Genomic DNA, 25,003 nt, shown 5'->3' on the forward strand with positions numbered 1-25,003 from the left:
TAATATATGACTTTTAACATATATACAACTTGAACCTATGATGGAGGAGCTCACAGCAATAACACCCCAGAAAGTTTTGCTTCTCCCATAATTCAAACAAAAATCAGGCATGGATTTCACTGTCTGGCTTCTACCTGCTTCTAGCCCAGCTCTCACACACTCTACTCTGGCTATTAACCTTCTCACTACCAGCCAGGTGAGGGAGGGGGCCCCACCCATTTGTCCTCTGGCACACAGCAACTTCCTTTGTCAGACTAATGACATGCTTAGGACCCTTACCAAGAAGCTAGCCTGGCTACTTCAGCAATTGAATTTCCCAAACTCACAACAGTACACTTATTTTTCTGGCTTATCATTCTAAAATGCAAGTATTCGTGAAAGCTCTTATATAAATTACATTGCAAGAACAAAACAAATCTCTCTGCAAGTAAAATGGTATGAATAGCCTAACCCCCATAATTGAGCCTAGAATAGTATTAATATTCGGAACACACACTGTAAAAAAAACCCCCACAACTATCTATATTTTTCTGAAATCAGACGAGCAAAACAAAAACAAAAAACCAGACTAAATTCTGCCACATTATTCATACATGCTTCTGTACTTTGACATAAAGTAGCTGAAGCCTACAAAATGCTATTTGAGGAGTTGTTGGAACTATTTTTTGTGTATATTTTTCGAATAATAAAGACAGATCAGCAGCCTGAAAAATGTTATTGCCCACAGGCCTGGAACAATGAGAATTCTTTGTCAGGCAATGCAACATTGCTTCTCAGATAATCAAGGGACAACAAAGATTAAGATCTGAATGTTGCAGAGCTGAATGCTTAACAGATGAGTTTGGCAAGTGAGTTCCAGATCAAAGAGCCATTACAGCTTTACAGTCCTTCAGCAAAGAGCAGCAATAGAAATATAATGTCCTCTTGTACAAGTTAACACAGCGATCAGGGTCTGTATCATCATTATCAATCCAAACTGCTAATGGGAAATGCTCACCTGAGGGATTATTCAGACTTCCTTTTGCACTGCGCTTTCTAGGCACATGCCCACACTTTCCAGGTCTAGGCCCATCCAAGCAGTTCTGTTTTTGTCCCACTGCTTTCAACAGGAAAACCCACTGTTTTCCACTGAATCAGAACAAGCAGCAATTGGGGTTTCTGAGACTTGCAATTTGTTCCAATTCAACATTAACAGTGGGTTTTCCCAGGGAAAGTGGCAGGACAGTGTGTGTGTGTGTGTGTGTGTGTGTGTGAGAGAGAGAGAGAGAGAGAGAGAGAGAGAGAGAGAGAGAGAGAGAGAGAGACCCACTTAGACACAGCCCTGCAAAGTCCAGTGCAAAAGAAAGTATACCGTAATAGCAGAGTTATGGGCAGAGGAAAGTATGGCAACAAGGTGTTATAAGAATTTTGAGGTCATATCTATATATATATAATAATGGTTCATAAAACATGTACATGAATGTACAGAAACATGTCTGAAGCAGCACAGGAAAACAGGCCTGACTGACACCATTTTGACTCTCTCTGACCAGGTGTTCCTCTGCAAGGAAGAAGTGGGGTGGGGGGAACCTTCTCATTGTCTCAGGAATTAAAGTGATAATCCCTGGCATCCTGATACCTGAGTGCCAGACAAAAGGGTGTGATTAACTTGGCTGGGAAACAGGGAAATGTAAATATCTCTCAATTTTGTTGATTAGGTTTTGGGGGCAGGGGGCAGGGTCCAGACTGCTCAGATTACTGCCACCAGACCTCCCCTTTCATGATGTACCTATGATGAATCTAGGGAGGGGGGTCTTGGGCTACACCCCTTCTGTGACATATGGATGATGCTTCTGGGGGGTGGGCTGAAACCAATTTCAAATTTCTTTTTAAGGGCAAGACACCTCTGTTTGGTGTTCCTTCCTTGTTCTCCTGCGTGAGAGGAAGGACCCTGTTGCAACAGTTTTTATTCTTTAATAAACTGTACTTTGCTTTTGACAGCCTTAGTTTGGTCTCTGTCATTCTACGGCCAGCGGCAACATCGTGCCTGCTTGCCTGGATCCTTGGGCTCTCCCTGGGTCAGGATCCATTTCTCTGGGTTCATAGGAACCAGCTTAAAATTTTACTTCAAAGGGATGGGCAGGCAAGAAGGAGGAGTGGCAACTCTTTGAAGGCTATGTCCTTTCACAAGCCAACAAGTTTTGGGTTGTCATGCCAGCCTAATGTACATGAAACTCCTGGGCAAGATAAAGCAACTAACAAATAACCACCGCCATACCCTTCTTGATAGTAGTGCTGCTGTTGAATGTGTGTCATCCCCTAATAAAAAACACTCCTCTACAATTTGATCATGGTTCATAGAATTGTAGAGACCCCTTGCAATGCAGGAATCTCAACTCAAGCATCCATGACAGGTGGCCACCCAACCTCTGCTTAAAAACCTCCAAAGAAGGAGAGACCACCATGACTCATGGGAGTCTATTCCACTGTCAAATAGCTCTTACGCCTGATGTTTAGTCAGATTTTTTTTTTCCAGGCTACCCAATTCTCTCAACTTAAGAGCCCTGATGGATCTAATCCAGCTTCCTATCCTCATAGAGTGCTTCTGGGAAGCCTGCAAGCAGGACCTGACTACAACAGCACTCTTTCAACTTGTGATTCCCAGCAGCTGTTATCCAAACCTAAGAAGAACCTGGCTGATGAACCAGAGCAAAGGGGGTCTATCTAGTCTAGCATTCTGTTCTCCGAGTGGCCAACCAGATGCCCCAATGGGAAGCCCACAAGCAGGAAAAGAACACTCCTCACTTGTGATTCCCAGCAAATGGTATTCAGAGTCACTTTCTTATTTATTTATTTGCTTATTTATTTACAATAACTAAAATTAAGAATAGGAATTATCAAATTCTTCCATAATTCAAAGAGAACACAATTTATTACAATTAATCACTTAAAATCTTCCTTGCTTTCATTTTGGCAAAAGTATCAATTACACATCAAGGTTAGCAAGGGGGTGTTCCAGAGTACTGTTTAGTCCCTGCTGTGTCGAATGAGTTTCAGCTAGTAAAGCTCAAGAATGTGGACAAGGTGCTTTGATTGGTCAGGGCAACCACTTGCACTCTGGACCCTTGCCCCTCTTGGCTGACAAAAACTAGCAGGGAGGGGAAAGTTTGCCTGGGCCAGGGAGGTGAAACATGAATGATCCTCCCCCCCCCCCAAAGATGTGGGGTGTGGGGGACAGAGTGATGAATCCAGCAAAGTAGAACATAGTACCAAAATTTCTGAGTAAGTGAAAATCTGCAGTGCACACTGTCAACAGTCAACCTTACATGATGTAACTCCACCCTACTCCTAAAAAACTTTTCCAAATGAAGAGTAATAAATTGAAAGTGCCGCTTTGACATTGAACAGTAACTACAGTTCCCTGCTTGTTCCACACAGGCGAGAGGACAGTATAATTAAACAGTTCATAAAAATGGATTTGACAGCAGCTGATCTATAGTCTTTGGTGTACACATTGTGCCTCTGAACTGGAATGGTTTTATTTCTGCTCTAGTTATAAAGGTTGATAAAACATCCAGGCTTTAAAAATAATAAACTGCTTGAGAAAAAATTCTGGTTAACGATCCTTCCACTTGATTATCAACTTCCCTAAACCCTGATATGGACATCTCAAATACTGACCAGGTTGTGAGATATCCCTTAATGCAAAATAATTGTATCCCTTATTCTGGGTGGTTGGTGGGAGGGAAAGGAGAAGTCAGGCACAACTTGGCTCCATAGTACATGAAATACATTTTTTCATTATTTCAGAGCCCTTCTGGTCTAATGAACTAACAATGCAGCCTTGTGCGGTATTTCAATTTTAATTATGTCAATGTTCTGGCAAGCTTAAAAGCTGAAGTTTAAATAAAACATTGAAAAGGAGTAAAACAATCAAGAGTGCCTTTACCAAAAATCCCATAATTTTATACATAACTAAACTATGTCTATTTTGCCACTGGCAAGAGCTTTACAATACTTCTTCAAATTCCAGTTTTGTGCTAAATGGGTTTTTCTGAGTGAAATCCTGCTGCCTGATTGAAAAAAGAAAAAAAGGTAGAACTACGATACAAAAAACCTCCCTATATTGACACATTGGATTGCACTGACAGTGAGGCCCATCTGCCAGGCTCAACATCTGAACAGCATACTGTTTGCAGGGCTTAAGACACAATGAGTGCAACTGATTGTTGAAGAAAGGCCTACAAAAAGATACAAGAGGAGGCAATTATCTATGATGATCTCAATCTTCTGAACACCCCCTTGTACTGAAAACATAAAAATGTCCCTCAAAGGGGGCACTACAGTAGTTTTATGAAAACACTAACCGCTAATTAAATGATACAGTATTCATTTCCACTATTAAGCACTAAGTAGTTCTGAGCGATCTTTTGATAAATATGAAAGTGTGTCAACAATACAGTGAACCTGGGACTCGGTACCACTACCATTGAACACGGGGCCAAGAGAAAGAGAAAGATCAGCAGAAAGTCATGCAAGAAGCCCTTTAACACTGAGTGGGCCAAGGCCTGGAATCTATAAAAGCCTTGAGATCAGGCCTTGGTTTCTTTCATCAGTACTAAAGGGATACTTGGGTTGCTCTGTTACTCTGCCACAAAATCTCCCCCTCAGAGAGGAGCCATAGTTCAGTGGTGAAGTGCATGATTTGTATACAAAAGCACCCAGGTTTTGTCCCTGGTAAGTTCCAGTAGGGCTGGGGAAGACTAATGCCTGAAATCCTGGAGATGGCAGCCAGTCAGTGTAGTCAATACTGAGCTAGATAGACCAATGTAGATCATATAGATCAGTGATGCATACCTACCAAGTCTCTCGCAGAGAAATCCGAGATCGGCAGCCGTGCGACACCGGAAGTTGCGTCTACGCACTTCCAGACATGCGTAGACGCGACTTCCGGTGACGGCCATTTTCTGGTGCCCATAGATGGGCAAAGCGGCACCAGAAAAATGGCCGTCGATAGGAACCAAAATAAGGGAAATTAACGGGAGAGGAGCTGGAATGGGTGACCTCTGTGAAACGGTAAGTAAAAACGGGGGTTTCCTGGGAAATACGGGGTACTTGGCAGCTATAGTCAGTGTAGTCAATACTGAGCTAGATAGACCCATGAAGAAAGTATGTCTTCACACAGTGCATACCGGTAGTTAAGCTATGGAACTTGCTCCCACAAGAGACAGATGGCTTTAAAAGAGGATTCGACAAATTAATGAAGGAGAGGGCTGTTGTTGGCTCTGCTTCCAGTTGGGGGCAAAAATGCATCTGCATAACAGTTGCTGGAATGGGGGGGGAGTGATTTTGTGCTTGAACCCTGCTAGCAGGTTTCCCACAGGCAAGTGGTGGGACACTTTGAGAACAGGATGCTGGACTAGATGGGCCATTGGCTCAATCCAGCAGGCACTTCTTACCTGACTCAGTATTTAAAGCAGCTTCCTAGGTTCTCAGTATTGCACTTTCCCCCCATGACAGGGTAACAATTCAGATGAAAGTGAACACACATGTACACACACAGCTGTTCATTACTTGTAGAAAAGTCTTTGCCCATCCTATTTTCCTCTTTCATATATATTTCTATAAATGACCCACTTTTTATATTTCTATATAAAAACCTCATCCCTAGGTGTTTATTGCAAGCTTCTTTGGAAGACCAAATCAGATGTGTCTTCCTTGATCATTAATCAATCTTTCACTAGCCAATTCAGAATTTGCTTTTGCTTTCAAACATTTATTTATCCACATTTACCTGAGAGGTATGATTAATCATAGTCTGTTGCTAGGATACAGATGAAAGTTCATTTAAGCTTAATGTTTCCCTTTGTAAAATAATGCCACAAGGAATACACAGGTTGGTGGCAGGGAAATGACCTTGTATAAATGACATTTAAAACCAACCCCTAAACCTAAAGAAATCTGAAAAGAGTATGGGTGCGTGGGGGAAAATAAGATTGAATGTTTAGCTTGCAGAGCACAGCTTCACTTGGAAATCAGATTTTATGAAAAAGTACCATATAGTATGATATATTTTTTTGGGGGGGGATATACAGTTCTTAAAAATAAGTATTAAGTAGGCAGGAAAGCATTTGATAAAACTACATTACAGTCATACCTCGGTTTAAGTACGCCTCGGTTTGAGTATTTTCAGTTTAAGTACTCCGCGGACCTGTCTGGAACGGATTAATCCACTTTCCATTACTTTCAATGGGAAAGTTCGCTTCAGGTTAAGTAAGCTTCAGGTTAAGTACAGACTTCCGGAACCAATTACACTCATACCTCAGATTAAGTATGCTTCAGGTTGAGTACTCCGCGGACCCGTCTGGAACAGATTAATCCACTTTCCATTACTTTCAATGGGAAAGTTCGCTTCAGGTTAAGTACGCTTCAGTTTAAGTACTCCATGGACCATCTGGAATGGATTAATCCACTTTCCATTACTTTCAATGGGAAAGTTCGCTTCAAGTTAAGTATGCTTCAGGTTAAGTACAGACTTCCGGAACCAATTGTGTTTGTAAACTGAGGTACCACTCTATTTAAAAAATATCTACAATGAGTTTGGGCCAAGATTCAATGAAATGCATGAGGATGTATTTTTCCATTTATTATCAATGTTTAGGGCATAACACTATATGCCACATGGATCTGCAAAAGCTAATGTGATGGGGCAGTCCTCTGTCTTCTTTTCCACACGTGGAGAATGCTTGGAAAAGGAGGCAGGGAGGCAAAGGCAACACCAGGGTCTTCTCTAGTTAAGACTATCCACTTTCCACCCTCCACTTGGCAGGGCCAATGAACATCTACTGTTTCCACAAATATTTAATGGTAGACAATTGAAAAGTATGGCTCAGCATCAAATGAAAATATAGTTTACCGCTTTTGAAGCATCATACAGGATAAAGTGGGCAATTGTTGTGGAGGAGGCGAAAACAAAGTATTGTTACCTATAATTCATCCAGTCAAGACTGTGTGTGGTTAGTTCTACCAATTTGCAAGGCTCAACTGACACATTAGAGGAGGCTGGCATATGATAGGCTCTGTTGCCCCTATAACACATACAGAGAACTGTAACATGCTGCCCTTAGCTCCTTTAGGAACATGGGTGGGATAGACCTTTTAATAAAGAACTTAACAAACATTTAATGAAGACAACCTCAGGTTGCCAGCTGCCATACCAAAGACAGCCCCACATAAGAGTGCATTACAGTGATCCAATCTTGAGGTTATCTACACACGGGTCACCGTAGTCAGGCTATCCCTGCATCAGCCACAGTTTGGAAAAGATGTTCCTTGCCACTTTGTGCCACCAGCACAAGAGACAGATCCAGGATCACCACCAGACTGTGTAGCACCTACTCGTTCAGAGATAATGCAGCCCCACCTAAAACAGGCAGCCTACCTAATTCCTAGCCCCGGCCTTTATCTTTTCAAGAATCAGCTTCAGCTTATAGGCCCTCATCCAAATCACTAGTATGTCCAAGCACTAGTCCAAGCACTGCATAACTGCACCTGGTTATGATGTTACAGAGAAATGGAGCTGAATGTCACCTTGCTCCAAATCCTCTAATGACCACTTTAATGGATTTAAAATAAGGTTAGACAAATGCATGGAGGATAAGGCTCTCAATGACGACATCACAGTAGTGCACAATCATCAGTATCAGAGGCAGAATGTCTCTGAATATCAATTGCCTGGGAACAAAAGTAGGGAGTGTGCTGTTCAGCTCATGTCCTGCTCGCAGGCTTTCCATAAGTATCTGGTTGCCCAATGTGAGAACAGGATGCTGGGCTAGATGGAACTTTGGTCTGATCCAGCAGGTCACTTGTAATGTTCTTATTATTAGAACAGACCCTCTTGAACCAGTAACCGAACTTCAGGTCTCCCAGGTCCACACCACTCCACAAATGAGTTATTGGCAAATGGAGAAGTATCACATGGAAAGATGAACCCTTCTCTTAGTGAAGAACACTGGATACTTCTTACATTGCCTATGTAATGGCACAACTTGAGCATTGCCCAGCTGTTCCTTTTTATGGCAAGTAAGCTGAACTGGACAACAGAGCTCCAAGCTGCTTCTGTCTTTGACCGTCCCATATACAATCAACTTGTACCGAAGAATTACCCTGCACATGTAAGAAGACTTTTAAATTCAGCATTTCATTTAACACAGATGCATAAGAATCCCTTAATTCATCATTCACCATGAAATCACTTGAAAGCTGATAATTTAATAGCAGGGTGGAGTACAGAGTACCTGTTATTATAATTCTTTCATAACCCTTACAAATCATAGTGCTACATGTTGACTCTCATCCTGTCAAGTATTACAGTAAATAATTAAAAACAAAGTACATTTGACAAATAATGAAATGTTGTGCCATTTTCCCCTTGATTTAGAAAGCAAATAATCACATAACTCATTCATTGCAATGGATTTTCAGCCTATTAGAGTGGATTAAGAAGGTTTTTGTGTACAATAAATGGAATTTATATCCCATTGAAAAGGTAATGAGGAGACTGGTTTCTTGAATTATAAAAGCTGGGAAAAGAACATGCTACTTATATTTGTAACCTCCATTCTTATGTTCTGAATGATGGAACAATAATGAGCACAAGGTTTTTTGTTTTTTTAAAAAGTCATTTGAAGTTATTCACATCTCACTGCCATTTTTAGCCCTTTTTGGGGTAAGAGGCAAGCTTGGGGTAAGAGGCAAGACTACCACAACTGCAAATAAGTTAAATGCACTTTTAATTAGTCAGAAAGTTAGCAGAACTCTTTTTTTGTATCTCATTCACCACTGCAATTTGTATACATTTGTTGCCAAAGCAGTTAATATGACATTTTGTCTCATTGCATGAAGCTGATTGGCCCCATCTTTTGATTTAACATGTTCATTGGAAACTGTATCTGTTCATCTCATTTCTAACTTCCATTAGAAGAAAGAAAGCACAATCTTTGAGGCCCATGTTAAACCTGTCCATCCTCTTTTTGCATAAGTGTGCTGCTTAACTGACCTCAACAACACCATAAAACCTCTGCAATTCTCTTAGTATTTTCTGTTTGTTGAAAACACGTTTTTTCTTGAAGTCAGCAATATAATCACTGTCTTGTAGTTTCATGAAAGTGTTTCTATCAGGGGAGATGGAGTGCTGGAACCGTCACCCAACACAAAGGAAAACTCCTCTCAGCTCCCCACCAGTAAAATAGGGATTTGTTTCATCAAGAGTATGAGTAAGAATGGAACACTTGTGCAGATGTAGAGTTTGAGTTCATTGTCACAGCTGCTATGATTAGAAAGAAGTTGTTAATGGATTTCTTTTGTTGTGGATACATTTTTAGTCTCATTAAGGATTACAAAATGAAACACAGAACAGTATTCTTGACTGTCCTATTCAATAAAACTTTGAGATCTGGCACATTTCTGAGGCTCTAAACAGAAGATCACCTTAAACTAGGTATCAGTGCTTTGATTTCCTTTACTAATAATGCTGCACTGTGAAAGTACAAGCATTGAATTTGAATGCAAAGCAAGAGAGGGATACGGTTTTGAACGGTGTGTATTTCAAGTTTTCTCAGAGCTAAGCTGTCCCGTAACAGAAGACCCCTAGAGCACTTCAGGAAGGTGATGAGTTGACAAGTCTCTCTCTCTCTCTCTCTCTCTCTCTCTCTCTCTCTCTCTCTCTCTCTCTCTCTCTCTCTCTCCAGTGACAACAGCTGTTCAACATTTTGCTGAACATGTATGCCCTTTGAGAAGACTAATTTGAAGTTGTGTTACTCCCAGCAAGAGTTCATTTTCCTAGCATAGCCCACATGCCATTTTAATCAGGAGTAAAACATAACTTACAGCGGGCACAAAAAACTCAGTAGCTTATTGGGGGAAATCATCACAATACAGAAAAAAACCTGTTTACATGTCCTCTATGGCACCGAATTGGCTGCATATCTCCTATTGGAGACTTCAGAACTGTAAACACGACCTCGAACCATTCCATGATAATTTCCTCCTTACTATGTAGGTACAATGCACCTTACAGAAAGAAGTTGTCTAAAGTCCTCATCTGTGTCCTTACATTTATCTTCATTTGCGGTGTCTGAAATAATTGCTATTCCAGTGGAAAGGCAAATATGGAGTTTTGGCTGGTTGAGGAGAAAAAGAGCTGTGATCCTCATCATCATTTTCAGGCTTCATTCACAATAGCGGGCCTTACATGTGCACAGGAATCAGTCAGTCTCCTCCTTTTCAAAATACAGTGGTGCCTCACAAGACGAAATTAATTCGTCCTGCGAGTCTCTTCGTCTAGTGATAATTTCGTCTTGTAAAGCGTGGGTTGCCACGGCAAAAAAAAAAAAAAACCGCTGAAAAACTTCCTCTTGCAAAGCGTGGCCATAGAAAATTTAGTCTTGCAAGTCACAAAAAACATTGCAAGACGCTTTCATCTAGTGAGTTTTTCGTTGCGTGAGGCATTCGTCTTGCGAGGTACCACTCTATAGTTTCTTGAATTGCCTCTCTGTATTGAAATTACTTTTTTGTTTTTATTCATAACGCCACAATAGCCCATTGAGTCATTAAACCTAGTAAAATATTGGATAGAAATACTGACTGGTTGCTCATTGTACAAATTAGGATATTAGTACAGATATACAATGAAGATGGAAAGAGAACAACATGGAAGCCTGCCTTCCAAACATAGGCCAATTATGGTTTAGTGAGATTTGAAGGCTTGCTCACTCCCTACTCCTCCTCCTGCACACACTCCTGCCTGTCCGGGGGTGGGGAGGAGGCTACCACCAAAATGCTGCCCCAAAGGGGGTTGGACCTTTGGCGTGGGCCAGCCCCTTGTGGATATACAAAGGAACACAACCAATTTCATTCATTTAAAAGCCATGGCAGAAAGTGTTTCTCTACTAGTGGGCTTCTTTGCAGGCCAGGTGCAACTTATAGATCCTATTTAAAAAGGGACTAACAAATTATTTAATTAGGAAGTTAGGAATTCCTTATTCCAACAGACTTTTGGGAACTGACTATTTTTAATGAACTGTGCTGTTTTTATTGCAATTATTTCTATGTTTAATATATATATATTGTAGCTTTAAATTATATTAATATTTAATGGGGGTTTTTAATGATAAAAAATGTTTTAAGCTGTTTTTAATTGTATCTGTAAACCACCTTGAGTCCCTGTCAGGGAAAAGGCGGTATATAAATAAATATACCATGATGATGATTATTTAAATTTTTAGATCATATATTCTTGCTGGATGTGCCTGGCTGCAGCTGTTTTTAAATTATTTTTTTATTTGTGCTTTTGATTGTTAATTGACTCTTGATATCTTTAGACTAAAGAATGGCTTATAATGTTTGTAAGATATAAATAAATGCTGGTTCTTATTTCCTAAAAGTACTGTATACAATATGACTTCCAAACTCTGTACTTACATTATTATTATTTTGCCACCTATAAAGTAATCAAGCAGTGGTCTAAATATTCCTACAGTATTAAACATTTTGAACTAATAAAAGCAAATCATTCACTTGTCTAACTTTTGCTGGGATTTCTCTCAAATAAGCTCTTACCCAACTACATTTTCCAACTTCCTCCATAATTTTTCTTTTTTCTCTTTTTTCTTTTACTTCAAACTAATTATGGAAAAGAGAAACATTATGCATGGTGGGTGGTCTACTCTGACCGCAAAGTTAAATACCATGTAATCCCTTGAATTCTACTTAATCAGGAGCCATTCATTTCAGATGGGTAAACATGGCTGCTTTGGAAATCTTTGATGTATCAGCTGTTAACTTTCAGAGACAGTCATATATGGGTATTTCTCTCCCCCCCCCTTACTCAGCTTTATCTTGTGAATGGTTCAACCCACATCTGTGTGATTACACTAGCCACTTCTCAAACAGTGTGTGTGCATATCACAAGCCCATGTCATTGTTTATTTATCCACTGAACAGTTGATATAGATTTAACTAGCTTATTGTTATTTTACCTGTATGTTGTTCTTCAATCCAATCTTGCAGGTACATGAAGAGGAGTAAACCCACAACTCCAAACATCAGTACAGATACATAGACTAGTTTTAGGTTCATGGCCCTATCGGAGGACTACATTTCTACTCGCTTCAGAGGACTGCACAGTATACTTTTCAGATGCTTTCAGTTCATTATCTTTTTTTCTTCTGTTTTTCTGGAAATGCCAATCTGAAAAAGACACAATAAGAAAAATTCATTTCTCTAGTGCACTCTTCTTATGCACTCTCACAGCATACTATATATACCCTTCCCTTTTATTTCTCCAAGTGAAAGGGACCGACAAGCTTGTGTTTTCTTCTGGGACTATTTTCCCCACTTCCTCAGCAATTCAGCTTTGGATTTAAACTGGGAGTTGTGGAGATTCTTAAAATCTAATGCCAATAAAAAAGGCTCACCTAAGGATTGCACAAACAAGGACGGTAGTCATGTTTTCTCAAACTTTCTCTTACTGCCAGAGGTAAAGGCACCCAAGATTGTGAGAAACTAAACCAAATTACACCCTTGGGAAACAAATCAGCACAACTGTACTACCGTTTCCTAGCAGAACACTTGTTCACATGTGCTTGGGTAAAATTTAGAAGGAAACACCTCTAACTTGAGAGGAGAACACACAAAAAATCAAATAAAAAAGTTCTGAACCTCTTACACTGCTATTGTCAAGTCAAACAGCTCTCTGGAAGCAGGAGGCAGTATAAATGCAATAATATGGGAAGCCAATGCAATGCCGTACCTTCAACAATATTCCTATAGGCCAAAAGCTGGCTCAGTGGCAGTTCCTATTAAAAGCACAAGCCTGGCTCTGCAAGGAACATACACCAAGGTGTTTTTTTTTATAGGACCACTTTGCAGTCATCGATTCAAACTACATAGGAAACAACCCTATTAAGAGCCATATTCTCACCAGTGGCTTCAAGTGGAACAGGCTCAAGCCCAAAGCTTTCTGAAGAATAATCTTACTTGCAACACAGAGCCTCAGGAGAAGGAAATCATTAATTTAAATGCCCTTCACCTGCCACTCAAAAACAGCAGGATGTTAGAGTTGACTAAAATGCAATACAGAACCTTTTGTAGAATGCAAGAGAAAGTAAAGCTTCTTAAATTGCTTTTAAAATCTAGCACATTGTAATTCAATCGAGTATAGTATAGAGGGAGTATTAAATTGCAGAGCAAAAAATCCAAGCCTATCCTGAAATTCAGTACAATGATGCCCTTAGAAAGAATATTCAATAAGCAGTGTTTCGAGTGAACTAAAGAAAAAAGAATAATAAGGTAAAATAAGACAGTTGGGAACAATCATTTGAGAAATATTTGATGTTTTGTTTGCCATTCTGGTGGTGAAGTTTCTATTTCTAGACCTAGATCTCTGCAGAAGAACAGGCCTATAAACAAGTTATATAAGATTGAGCACCATATGGTATACAGACAAATGAAATTGGCCCCCCAAATACTGGATTCTCCATAAGTTTCAGAGCCAGCTTTTTGGCTCTTATTAAGAGAAACGTATAAGGTAAGCAATATCTATCATAGGAACCTTTAAAAAAAAAAGTAGGCCAGAAGTCTGAAAATAAAGTGATTATGCATTGATAAAAGAATACAGAAAAGTTAAGGACTACATGATAATTTCAACCAAATGCTACACAGGGAACAAAACAACTTAAATGTCAGTACAGGATGATTATCAGAATGCCAAGTTGTCTTTAAGTAAATAATAATGAGAAATTTTTAAAATGCCAAGCAGATACTGAGCTCAAACACCAGTAAGTTTTTGGAAGGTACCCAACCCTGTGCCAGTGTGGTGAAAGGTTTGCTTTCCACCAGGGGTGGAAAAGCTGTGGCCCTCCAGAAGTTAAAACTACAGATTCCATCATCCATGATGATTGGCCATGCTAGTTGGGGCTAATACAAGCTGAGAGCAACATCTGGAATGCCACAGGCTTCCCACTCTTGTAGATGATGGCTCAGTACTGCACAGGCACTAGCACTTACTAGCACAGTGACAGAGGCATGGAAGCAATGTGGTTCATTGTACCACAGGTCGTAGTTGCTGATTGGACAACTGCTGCCCATCCTCCTCTATCAGGGCCAAACTACATGTTTTGTTAAAAGGGCATGATGTTGCATGATTCTTTTAAAACTTTAAACAAAAGCTGCAGGGAGGAGCTGATAAGAACTGGGGCAGAATCAAAACAGAATTAGGATCACAGCATTATGCTCACCTTGATGAAAGTCCCTCTACCCCTGAGCTGCTATTTCCACAAGGGGAAAAGTGGTCATCGGGCTCAGTTTTGGTTTTATTGTATTGGAATTTTGGCAACAATTAATGTATGGCTTTGACATGTAGCCTGCTCAAACCAGAGGCCTGTCTCAATCAGGCTGACTAAATATCTATTTTTCCTATGGGTTTATGAGCAACTAAATGAGCTCAAATGCATTCAAGTTACCAGGTCAGGTCAATTACTTGCTACAGCAAGCATGCACTTGCTGGTGATGAATGGTGAGAAAGCTAGGTTGGGGCAAAATTTGTTTTCGTCAGTGGTTGAAAATATTTTAGGTGCAATGTAAAATCGTTTTTTGTGGGTTTTTTTAGGCTGGCTCAATTACCTTAGAAGTAAAAAAATAACAGCATCACCAGATGAACAGCTGTACTCCATCTAGGGGGTTGTGAAACTAAGAGCTGTATTGATAATTGTTGTCCTCTCTGCCCTATAGATTTCTGAACGAAGGCTGTTGTCAGCGGGTTCTATCCTTCATTTTGTTGCTGTTCATACACATATTTTGATTAACTACCTTTTTAATCAGCCGTTCATCAATTGATCCCAGAGAGTTACAACAAAATTTAAAACAACAATTAAAACAATCCAAACTAAATAAGAGAAAGCCATAATCAAGGGCAGGGAACCTTAGGCCTAGGCCAGATATGGCCCTTCACTGGTCCTGATTCACAACATCCCTGAATGTTTTTGCCAGCCTGCAATGTGTCCTTGAACGCTGATAATGCTGCTTGCCTGTGAAGGTCCTGTGTGAGTGTCTGGAGGCGGTTGGAGGATGGATGGCGGCTAACAGATTGAGATTGAATCCTGACAAGACAGAAGTACTGCTTGTGGGGGACAGGAGGCGGGCGGGTGTGGAGGACTCCCTGGTCCTGAATGGGGTAACTGTGCCCCTGAAAGACCAGGTGCGCAGCCTGGGAGTCATTTTAGACTCTCAGCTGTCCATGGAGGCACAGGTCAATTCTGTGTCCAGGGCAGCTATTTATCAGCTCCATCTGGTACGCAGGCTGAGTCCCTACCTGCCCACTGACTGTCTCTCCAGAGTGGTGCATGCTCTAGTTATCTCTCGCTTGGACTACTGCAATGCGCTCTACGTGGGGCTACCTCTGAAGGTGACCCGGAAACTACAACTAACCCAGAATGCGGCAGCTAGACTGGTGACTGGGAGCGGCCGCCGAGACCACATAACACCGGTCCTGAAAGACCTACATTGGCTCCCAGTACGTTTCTGAGCACAATTAAAAGTGTTGGTGTTGATCTTTAAAGCCCTAAACGGCCTCGGTCCAGTATACCTGAAGGAGCGTCTCCACCCCCATCGTTCTGCCCGGACACTGAGGTCCAGCGCCGAGGGCCTTCTGGCGGTTCCCTCGCTACGAGAAGCCAAGTTACAGGGAACCAGGCAGAGGGCCTTCTCGGTAGTGGCACCCACCCTGTGGAATGCCCTCCCACTAGAGGTCAAAGAGGACAACAATTACCAGACCTTTAGAAGGCATCTCAAGGCAGCCCTGTTTAGGGAAGCTTTTAATGTTTGATGGATTTCTGTATTTTAGTGTTTTGTTGGAAGCTGCCCAGAGTGGCTGGGGGAACCCGGCCAGATGGGCGGGGTATAAATAATAAATTATTATTATTATTATTATTATAGACAGAGGATGGAAGGGAGGATAAGTGTGTGTTGGAGCTAGACTACTGCAGGATTGACATTTATTACTTCCCCCCATTTTTGTCTTTGACCCTTCCCAACACTGGTATGTGGGCTCCAGCAGGGTGCCCAGGAGGGAATGCAATCCTTGGGCTGAAATAGATTCCCCACCCCTGATCTAAATCAAATGCACAATAAAAATTCTGCCATACCTATTGCAGCAGTGAGCCAACATCCCATAAATACCTAGGCGAACAGGCATGCTTGAACCTGGTCCCAAAATGTCAACGAGGTCAATGCCAGTTACACTTTCATAGGAATGGCATTCTATAACTGGGACACTACCACTGAGAGGACCCCATGTTGTGTCAGCACCTAATGAATTTCCTCTGGTGTAGAACAATGAAAAGCCCCTGATCTCCCAAAACTAGGAACCTGAGCAGACTGATATAGGGAGAGGCATTCCTTCAAATACCTGGACCCCAAGTCATTTAGGGCTTTATAGGACAACAGTGTCATCTGAAATGCACGGAAATCTTTCACAATCAATATGGCATGATCTGATGGCTCCCCCAGTTGACATTCTTGCTAACTGAAGGTTTTGGGTTTATATTTAAAGGTAGGAGGTTCCAGGAAGTAGTTTGGCACAAAAAGCAGCAAAAGAAAAGAGAAAGGAGAAATGGCACCGGGGCGGGGAGCATTAGTTGTTGTTTTTTTAAAAAAAACCCTCTGGTTGCATGCTGGTTGCTGGGGCTCACCTGTGGTTGTAGCCTCAAATTCTACTTTAAGAATTTTGGCAGTGACACGATTTTATTGTGTTTAGGCAGAGTTTTAATTAAGACCCACACACTTCAGGCTCACACTATTTGCACAGTTATTCTTCTGCATAAGATTTGAAAAATGCCAGCCTGATTAATTAGTGCAGTTAATACAATGATTTGTGATCTACAGCCTGTGCTCATAAGCTTCATTAAAACCGTGACTATGACATGAAGATAGATCATTGCCTTCTGTGTCAGACACAGCAGGAGGTAACTTTTTCTATTAGAATTCTCTGTAAGAGTTCTTAAGTTTGTGCCATTAGCATATTGCTAAGGAATAGTCTCTTTCACACGCAAGTCCCAAAAGTTCTACAGACCGCAATTCTATCCTGGGGATCCACCTCATGTGCTAAATTCAGTTTAGCAACCCTACTTGAATGCAAGAGCTCTGCAGTGAAGCATGTCTCTATGAAGTTGAAAGATAAGATACCAGCAAGATGTTACCGTTCCATTTTCAGAGAGATAATCTGTAGAGAAACATGGGCTTTTTATGAAAAGCACAAGAATCAGAAAGCAATGAAGACCCCCCCTTTTTAAAAAACCTAGAGTACAGTGCTACTTCGCTTTAAGAACAATCAGGTTTAAGAACGATTCGGTTTACAAACTCTGCAAAACTGGAAATAGAGTCCCGGTTTGAGAACTTTACCTCGGTTTAAGAACGGAATCCGAATGGTGGAAGGGCACCGGCGGCAGGAGGCCTCATTAGGGAAAGCCTGCCTCAGTTTAAGAATGGTTTTAGTTTAAGAACGGACTTCCGGAATGTATTAAGTTCATAAACTGAGGTACCACTGTATTGGAAGGTTCCTGATTTTGGAAACATTTCGGGCTGAGAACACCAGCATCCTAAAAAAATTACTTCATCTTATTTATTCCTATTCCTTTATATTTGACACTGAAAATCTTTACTCTGCTCAGAAGGAGCTGGCCAGCAACCAACCTGGCAACTTCATGTCATGCCTGCAGCAACAATGATTGAAATCAACTCAATCAGTATACAGAAAATACTGAACGAAGAGTAGCAGCATGCCCAAGTATACCCAGAACATTCCAAACCAGGAGACAAAAATGGGCACAGCAACATATGGGCATTTTACATTTATACAATATGCTAGTCTCTACACATGCTCTTCTCTATCTTTCATCTAGGCAAGCACAAAGCATTAACAGAGTTCCAGGATGCATTCCAACCAAGTAAAAATACTTAAGGAGGCTGCAAAGCAGGTCTGGTGACGGATGCAGCCTGGGGAGATGGGGCATGGCCTTGCAGACTCTCAAGTGCTAGATAAAGAGGCCTGGAGAGCCCCCTGTGACTCCGTACCTGAAGTTCCTAATCCCAGCAATAGAGCTCTTGCAGGTAATTGTGGAAGAAAGATGGGTGGAAATTGTACCTAGTTGTATGTTGAGACAAACAATATGGAAGCAATAACTTCCAACAGGTTAAGAAGCCAGATTTAGCCCTATAAGTAACTCTGTTTAAACTAGTGTAAAACAGCTACACCAAGTAAAAAGACCAGTATAAACCTTAAGAAATCCATAGAAAGTGGATTGTTTTATAACCAGTATGAATATATTGGGGTAGGGTTTCCCTATAAAACACCTACATGGAAAGTGTTCAGCAGAAGACATCTTCTTAGCTCTCACTGAAGGCAAACGATCTATGACAGGCTTCCTCAACCTCGGCCCTCCTGATGTTTTTGACCTACAACTCCCATGATCCCTAGCTAGCAGGACCAATGGTCAGGGATGATGGGAACTGTAGTCTCAAAACATCTGGAAGGCTGAGGTTGAGGAAGCCTGATCTATGAAGAGTCACTGACATGCACATCATAGCAGTTGCTTCAAAGAACCCTCATACCATTTTGACACACAACTTTATTGCAATGCAATATATGATAGACTTTACAGCATCATTTGTGCATAATGGCGAGCGCAAATTTCTGGCTCATTATAGCTCATCAGAAATTAGAAATGTATTGGTACATGTTGTCCAATCACTACCACCTTGCTCTTCATTTGGCATTAGTGCCCCCCCCCAAAAAAAATGGTGATCAGGTCCACTTCATGCCCAACTGTCTTCTGCCAATGTGAGCCGCAGGACTGTAGCCCTGCCACTCTGTAAAGCCCCACCAGCAAGGTATAGGCATTTGAACTGCCCCATGAAGCTTCATCCTAACCTTCTCTACTCGGAAGCAAGCCCTACTGAATTCAATGGGGGTTATTCACACTGGGTGTCAAGTAGCTGCTCTCTCCCACATACAATATAGGCTAGCTCTCAGGCCTACTCAGCAAAAACAAAAAGGTGGAGCAAGGTGGTCTTTTGTACTTGTCTCCAAAACATTTTGCTATAGGTATTTTAAAATATGGTGGAGAGGTGATTGCTCCAGAGTTGCTTCAGAACAAACAATATCAGTTGTGTTATTGAAGCCTTTCGAATGATGCCAGTGTCATTTAGCCTTGTCATTAAAGCTAGAATCCACATACAATCAGCTTAAACTGTCGTATATCACTATGATCTGGAAAATCCCCATACCTGTTACAAGAGATGTTGGCAATCTATGGAGTATCAAAGTTTTTTATTTTATAGTATTGTTCTGTACCTACAGCTGAAAACTGGGTTAGAGACCTTTTAGAGTTGTCTTTTAAAGAACAAATTGTTCACTACAGGAGGCTGAACTCAGAGAAATTGTCTATCATTTGTTTGCCTATTCCAGGATAGTAACCTTTGCTCTTATGCAAAACAACAACCTGTCATTCCTTTCCAGTTTTTTTTTAAAAAAAGAATTACTCTAATTCAGCACTTATGTTATGTTAACCTTCTTTTTCACATTTAATGTCAGTTTATTTAGGGAATGTTTATTTGAAAAATTGGAGGAGTGTATGATAATTAACTGTTATCTTCTCTAGATTCTGATTATACGGCTGAAACCTTAATTCTGCTAGTCCCCTGCTAACTATTCAAAATATGCAACAACCTGAGCTGAAGCTCATCAGAGTTCAGCCCTAGACTGCACCTTGAAGATCCTTCCTAGTCTTGAAAAGTGTTTTATTAACCACTAGAGCAGCGTTTCTCAACCGCTGTTCCACGGCACAGTACTGTGCCGCGGGACGCTGGTTGGTGTGCCGGGAGACGCTGGCGACGAGAAGGGCGATTTGCTGCCCTGTCACGTGACTGGCGGCCGCCATTAGGGGCGCTGACCCACCGGAAAGGAAGCCGGCCGGGTCACGACGGGGGCGGGGCGAGCGCAGCTCTCAACAGCCACCACCGCGGCTGTTTGTCTCGCTCTCGCTCCTCTTGCTGGCGGCGCCCGGGAGTTTTTTGGTTGGCGCGGGAGTGAGCGGCCTCTTCGGCAAGGAGTCCTGCAGAAGGTGAGGTGCTCTTCTTGCTAGCCCAGGGGTCGGCAACCCGCGGCTCCGGAGCCGCATGTGGGAGCCTCAAAAGGGAGCCTCACCAAGAAGCCCCAGCCCACACAGACAGGGACCGATCGGAGGTCGGTCCGTCGTTTGTTCCCTTCCGCTGCAGAAACTCCACCGCCGGGGCTGCGCGCACGGGGAGAAGGCGGCGAGTGGCTCCGCCAAGGACATAATGCAGAACAGACCCGCAAAGGAACCCCTCAACAGTCTTTTGCCATTAAACTCCAACTTTTACACCATGCACTTTTTGCACCTGTGTGTGTAATGATTACGTCTCCCCTCCAAACTAAACTATAGGGCGGCACAGAGTTGGTGTGCCGCGGGATTTTTTTTCATAGAACAAGTGTGCCGTGGCCCAAAAAAGGTTGAGAAACACTGCACTAGAGAGGGTGACTCAGAAAATGAACATTTCAGTCACACCTGCAAATAGGAACAAGAGTTTCTAATTTTGCAGGATGTATCTTTTAGACAGAATTAAGCACCAACACTTCTGTTTCCTACTATTAATATTAGTAAAGTTAATTAGTAAAGTTAAACAGTTCTGTTCTACCTCTACTGCTGTAGTTTTCTACATAAAAAAGCATTTGCTTAAAGCTACAGTAGTGTCAAAATGTGGTTTATATTAAACAGGAGGGGTCGTCAGAATGTATGACACCTATACTTGTTCTCTCTGCTGAGGGGGCACAGAACACTGGACAGGAAGATGGCAGAGATACAGAAATGTTCACACTGACAACTACAGCAAACACATTCAGAGAACGTTTCACTTCTTTCTTACAAGAGGAAACCAGAGAAGGTGTCAGCACTGGTCAGAATTGTAACAGTACTAAAAACAAGACAAAACAAAATGCGAAATAGACCATTAGCTAGTAATCCAGTGAAGTCAGAAGCTGCAGAAGCACATACTAAAAACTACAGTAAATCCAATTGAACAAAGCAGGATGTACTTCTAAGCAAGCCTGTCTGACACATTCTTTTTCTGTTAAAACTTTTTTTGTTTAAGAAACAAGAAATCATAAACTGGAGCAAACTTTAACTAGCAGAATGACACTATACATTTGGGTCTGCAATGACCCAGCACCTGATCTGCATGCAGAAGGTCCCAGGTTCAATACCTAGCACTTCCCAGTAAGGCTAGGAAGGACTCCTGTCAGAAAACCTGGAGAGCTTCTTCCAGTCAGTGTAGCCAATACTAAACTAGATTGAATGAGGGTCTCCCTCACTATAAGGAAGCTTTCTATATTCCTAATTCTCAATATACATGATAGAAAATGATTGCAAGTTCAGTTGTATGTGGATCATAATCACATAATTGTCCCATTATTCAAGCAATTCTTTCCATAACTGATTAAAGTGGTCTTTGTCTGTTATCTCCATTTCGAATAAAAGTTATAAAGTTATGGAATGTCCCAAAGAATACTTCAAGTCCATTATTTGGTAGCCATTTGCATCCAGCAGGGTAATTTTTCAGTCGAATAAGAAGCCAAAAGCCATTATTTTTTACAAAATATTAGTTGACTGATCAACAGATTTTAATCAAATAGGTCCGCATAAAGCAAAATGGAAAGCCATTTTGACCTTTTAGATGGACATACTGTACAGAAAAACAACAACCCTGTTCTATTTTGTTTTAGTCACAATATTAGCAACATTAAAGAGTTTTGTGTCAACCAGTTATATGGAACTAACTTATATTCAAGTAATTTCCACACAGAAGCTTATTTTCAAAATGTAGCTAGTGAATTTTTGAAGTATATAAATATTTGAACAGCAGATGCTGAAAATGATGTGAATTATCCAAAAAGCTTGATTTTCTTAGTTCCTATATATGCCAAGTAAGTAATCTTGACAATATCCCAGGAAGACTTTGTCCTTGTCACTTATGCCTGCTTTTTGCTTTGAGACTAGCGTTTAAGTTTTGCTCTGGAAAATAGTGTCTAGGTGACATTCTCACAAGAATCACTTAAGTCCCTGACTTTTCCTTAACTTTGAAGACTTCTTTTAATGCATGTCAAAACCCTTAAAAAGCAAACTTTATTTTTAAGGGTTTTCTGCAACAGCCTAGTCATTCCATTCTCCTGTGATATCTTGATAGGTGTTATACACATACTCAGAATATACCATAGCTGCCAAGTTTTCCCTTTTCTTGCGAGGAAGCCTATTCAGCATAAGGGAAAATCCCTTAAAAAAAGGGATAACTTGGCAGCTATGGAATATACAGAAGCGAAATGAATAATTTGAAGCTATCTGAAGACACTTGCTATATTTCCACTGATGTCTTTAGACTTTGGAGTCAGACCTAAATCCACAAACTCAAAGACTTCAGGTGTCAACCATCACCACAATCTCTCTCTCTCTCTCTTTTTTAAAGGGTTTCATCCCATGCAGCTATAAATATGTGCGAACTTTTAAAGACACACATTTAAGATATGGAAACACAGACTCTGCACCAGCCACTAGGAACAATGCAATGCATTCTCCCAAATAACTCTTTGTAAAATCAGGATCACACCCAATAAGGAGAGAATGCAGATGACAGAGATCCTTAAGTCCTTCTAATGGAACAGCAGGACAAGAGTTAAGAGAGTGACAAAGTCACTCATCTACAGGTTCACCCATCTACAGGTTTACCACTCCCATCAGCCCATCTCCCATTCCCACCCACCCCCACCACCCTCTGTATATATATAGGGTCTGACACTTCTGTTTCTAGTGTATCTGAAGAAGTGTGCATGCACACGAAAGCTCATACCAAAATATAAACTTAGTTGGTCTTTTAGGTGCTACTGAAGGAATTTTTTTATTTTGCTTCGACTCAGACCAACACGGCTACCTACCTGTAACTAAAGTCACTAAAGGTCATCTAAAGGTCTCATTAACAATACTGCATCCATACAGTTCCTTTCAAACATTCAGCTTCACATTTCTGTTTCATATATTTTAAAATTTCTTAAAAAACAAACAAACCCCGAAACTACCACCTCAGCAACCTAAAAGCCCCGTAAGGCAGGCCGGTATGTACTGCAGATGGAAAGGTGGAGCTCAGCTGACAGTCCCTTGCCCAGAGCGACCCCTTTGAGTTGTGTGCAGCCTTTGAAGAAAGGAAATCTCCAGCTCCCACACTTATTCATTATGGGATGGACGTGGACCCATAAGACATCCCCCCCCCTCGCCCTGAACAGATGCAGGAACTCGAGAGGGGCAGCAGCACCTGTTGAACTTCCGCTCACCCGGCACCACCAAGCACAGTCCCAGGCTCTCGTGGAAGAAACACAAAAGTTGCGGGGTTTCCCATGTGGGAACGGCGAGGGCGTGGCAAAAGAGCCTGTCAGAAAAGGCTCCGGCAAGCAGAGGCAAGCAGATGCCCCAGAGGCTTCTTCGATCCTCTGCTCTATCTAGTTTGAGGGGGCGAGAAGTGGAGGCGAGTTCGCCCCCTTCCTCATTGGCGGACTCCGGCCAGCCGCCTCGGGCAGCCGCCTCAGGGAGGGCTGCGGCCACCGAGCTCGCCTCACAGGCGGACAGAGGGGCTTGGTGGGCGGGAGCGCCAAAAAGACGCCGCTTGTTTAGCCCGCGCGAGCTTGTCCTCCTCTCTGCCGGCCTCCCCCTACCTCCCCGGAGATGACAGCTTACCTTGCTGGCGCGCCCGTAGCTCTCTGTGGAATGGCACCGGGCGGGACAGGGTTCCCCGGCTCTCTCTTCCTCCTCGGCTCGCCGAGCCCCGCCCTGCAAACTTCCCAACCTACCCGAGGACAGGGCGGAGGCGGCCGCTCGGGGAGCCGCGCTCCAGAAGAGAGCGCAAAAGTGTCGGAAGGTTCCCCTCAGGCGCGCGCGGTGCCCTCTCAGAGACCTCTCTCCGGCCAGAGCGGAATAGAACAAGCCCCAGCAGCGCCTCTCCTGCTCCCGACGCGCCCAGGGCCGGGGCGTGAGGCGGGCTGCGCGTGCACCGCTGCCTCTTTCTCGCGCCATCTCCACCCTCGCCCTTACTTTCTGCCAGGAGAAGTTGGCGCTGCACTGACGCTGCAGTGCTAGGGACGCGGAGCGCGCGCGGGGGGAATTTTCACTGCTAGTTAACCCGATGGTAGGAAGGCGCGCAGACCTCGCTCTTAGAGCGCGGCCCACCCCGCGAGGGGTCCTGCGACTTGTCAGAGCGATGTGACAGGCAGAAAGGGCACAGGTGCACAGTTGTGCATTGTAAGTCGAAGGAGAATCCTTTAGGAAACACGGTTTAGATTTATATATAAACTTTTTTAAAGGTTCACTTTCTTTTGAAGCCAGTGAGGTTTAGTTATTCAAAAGTATACTTTTACTTACTGTGCATGCTTACAGAGAAGTAAGGTGTTAAGTTTCTGTGTGATAAAAGATAGGATCACTTGCTTTGCAGGCTCAGAACAAGAAGCTTTATTTTAAAATGTTTTTATAGGTTTTTAAGAAAGTTTTTTAAAAATATAGTGACTGATGTTTTGCAGTGTTTTTATTATGTTGGAAGCTGTCTTGAGTTGCTGGGGCAAACCAGTCAGATGGGCAGGGTATAAGTAATAAGTTATTAACAAGATTTGGCCACCCCTTATTTTCCCCTTCCCCCCTCTTCCACCATGTCGTTTAGTCATGTCCGACTGTTCGTGACCCCATGGACCAGAGCACACCAGGCACTCCTGTCTTCCACTGCCTACCGCAGTTCGTAGCTTCGAGAACACTGTCCAACCATCTCATCCTCTGTCATCCCCTTCTCCTTGTGCCCTCCATCTTTCCCAACATCAGGGTCTTTTCCAGGGAGTCTTCTCTTCTCATGAGGTGCCAAAGTA

The 25,003-nt window shown here is 42.2% G+C and overlaps 1 protein-coding gene across 2 annotated transcripts in view; it reads right to left on the bottom strand.

Moving 5' to 3' along the window:
- Window positions 1-25,003, bottom strand: part of CHST9 (carbohydrate sulfotransferase 9) — an 89,396-nt gene that overhangs the window by 38,194 nt on the left and 26,199 nt on the right. Inside the window, exons 1-2 of one of the 2 annotated variants that reach the window (XM_035125059.3) lie at window positions 23,832-24,308; window positions 12,018-12,228 (exon numbers count right to left, since the gene is read on the bottom strand). In XM_035125059.3, coding sequence (XP_034980950.3) covers window positions 12,018-12,117 — 100 coding nt within the window. In that variant the 5' untranslated portion in view covers window positions 12,118-12,228; window positions 23,832-24,308. Of the gene's footprint in view, window positions 1-12,017; window positions 12,229-23,831; window positions 24,309-25,003 lie in introns of those variants that run through there. The other variant, XM_035125060.3, reaches the window with a different exon arrangement.

The sequence above is a fragment of the Zootoca vivipara genome, chromosome 8 (genome assembly GCF_965207765.1).
Source record: "Zootoca vivipara chromosome 8, rZooViv2.hap1.1, whole genome shotgun sequence".
In the NCBI taxonomy this organism is placed as follows: Eukaryota; Metazoa; Chordata; class Lepidosauria; order Squamata; family Lacertidae; genus Zootoca; species Zootoca vivipara.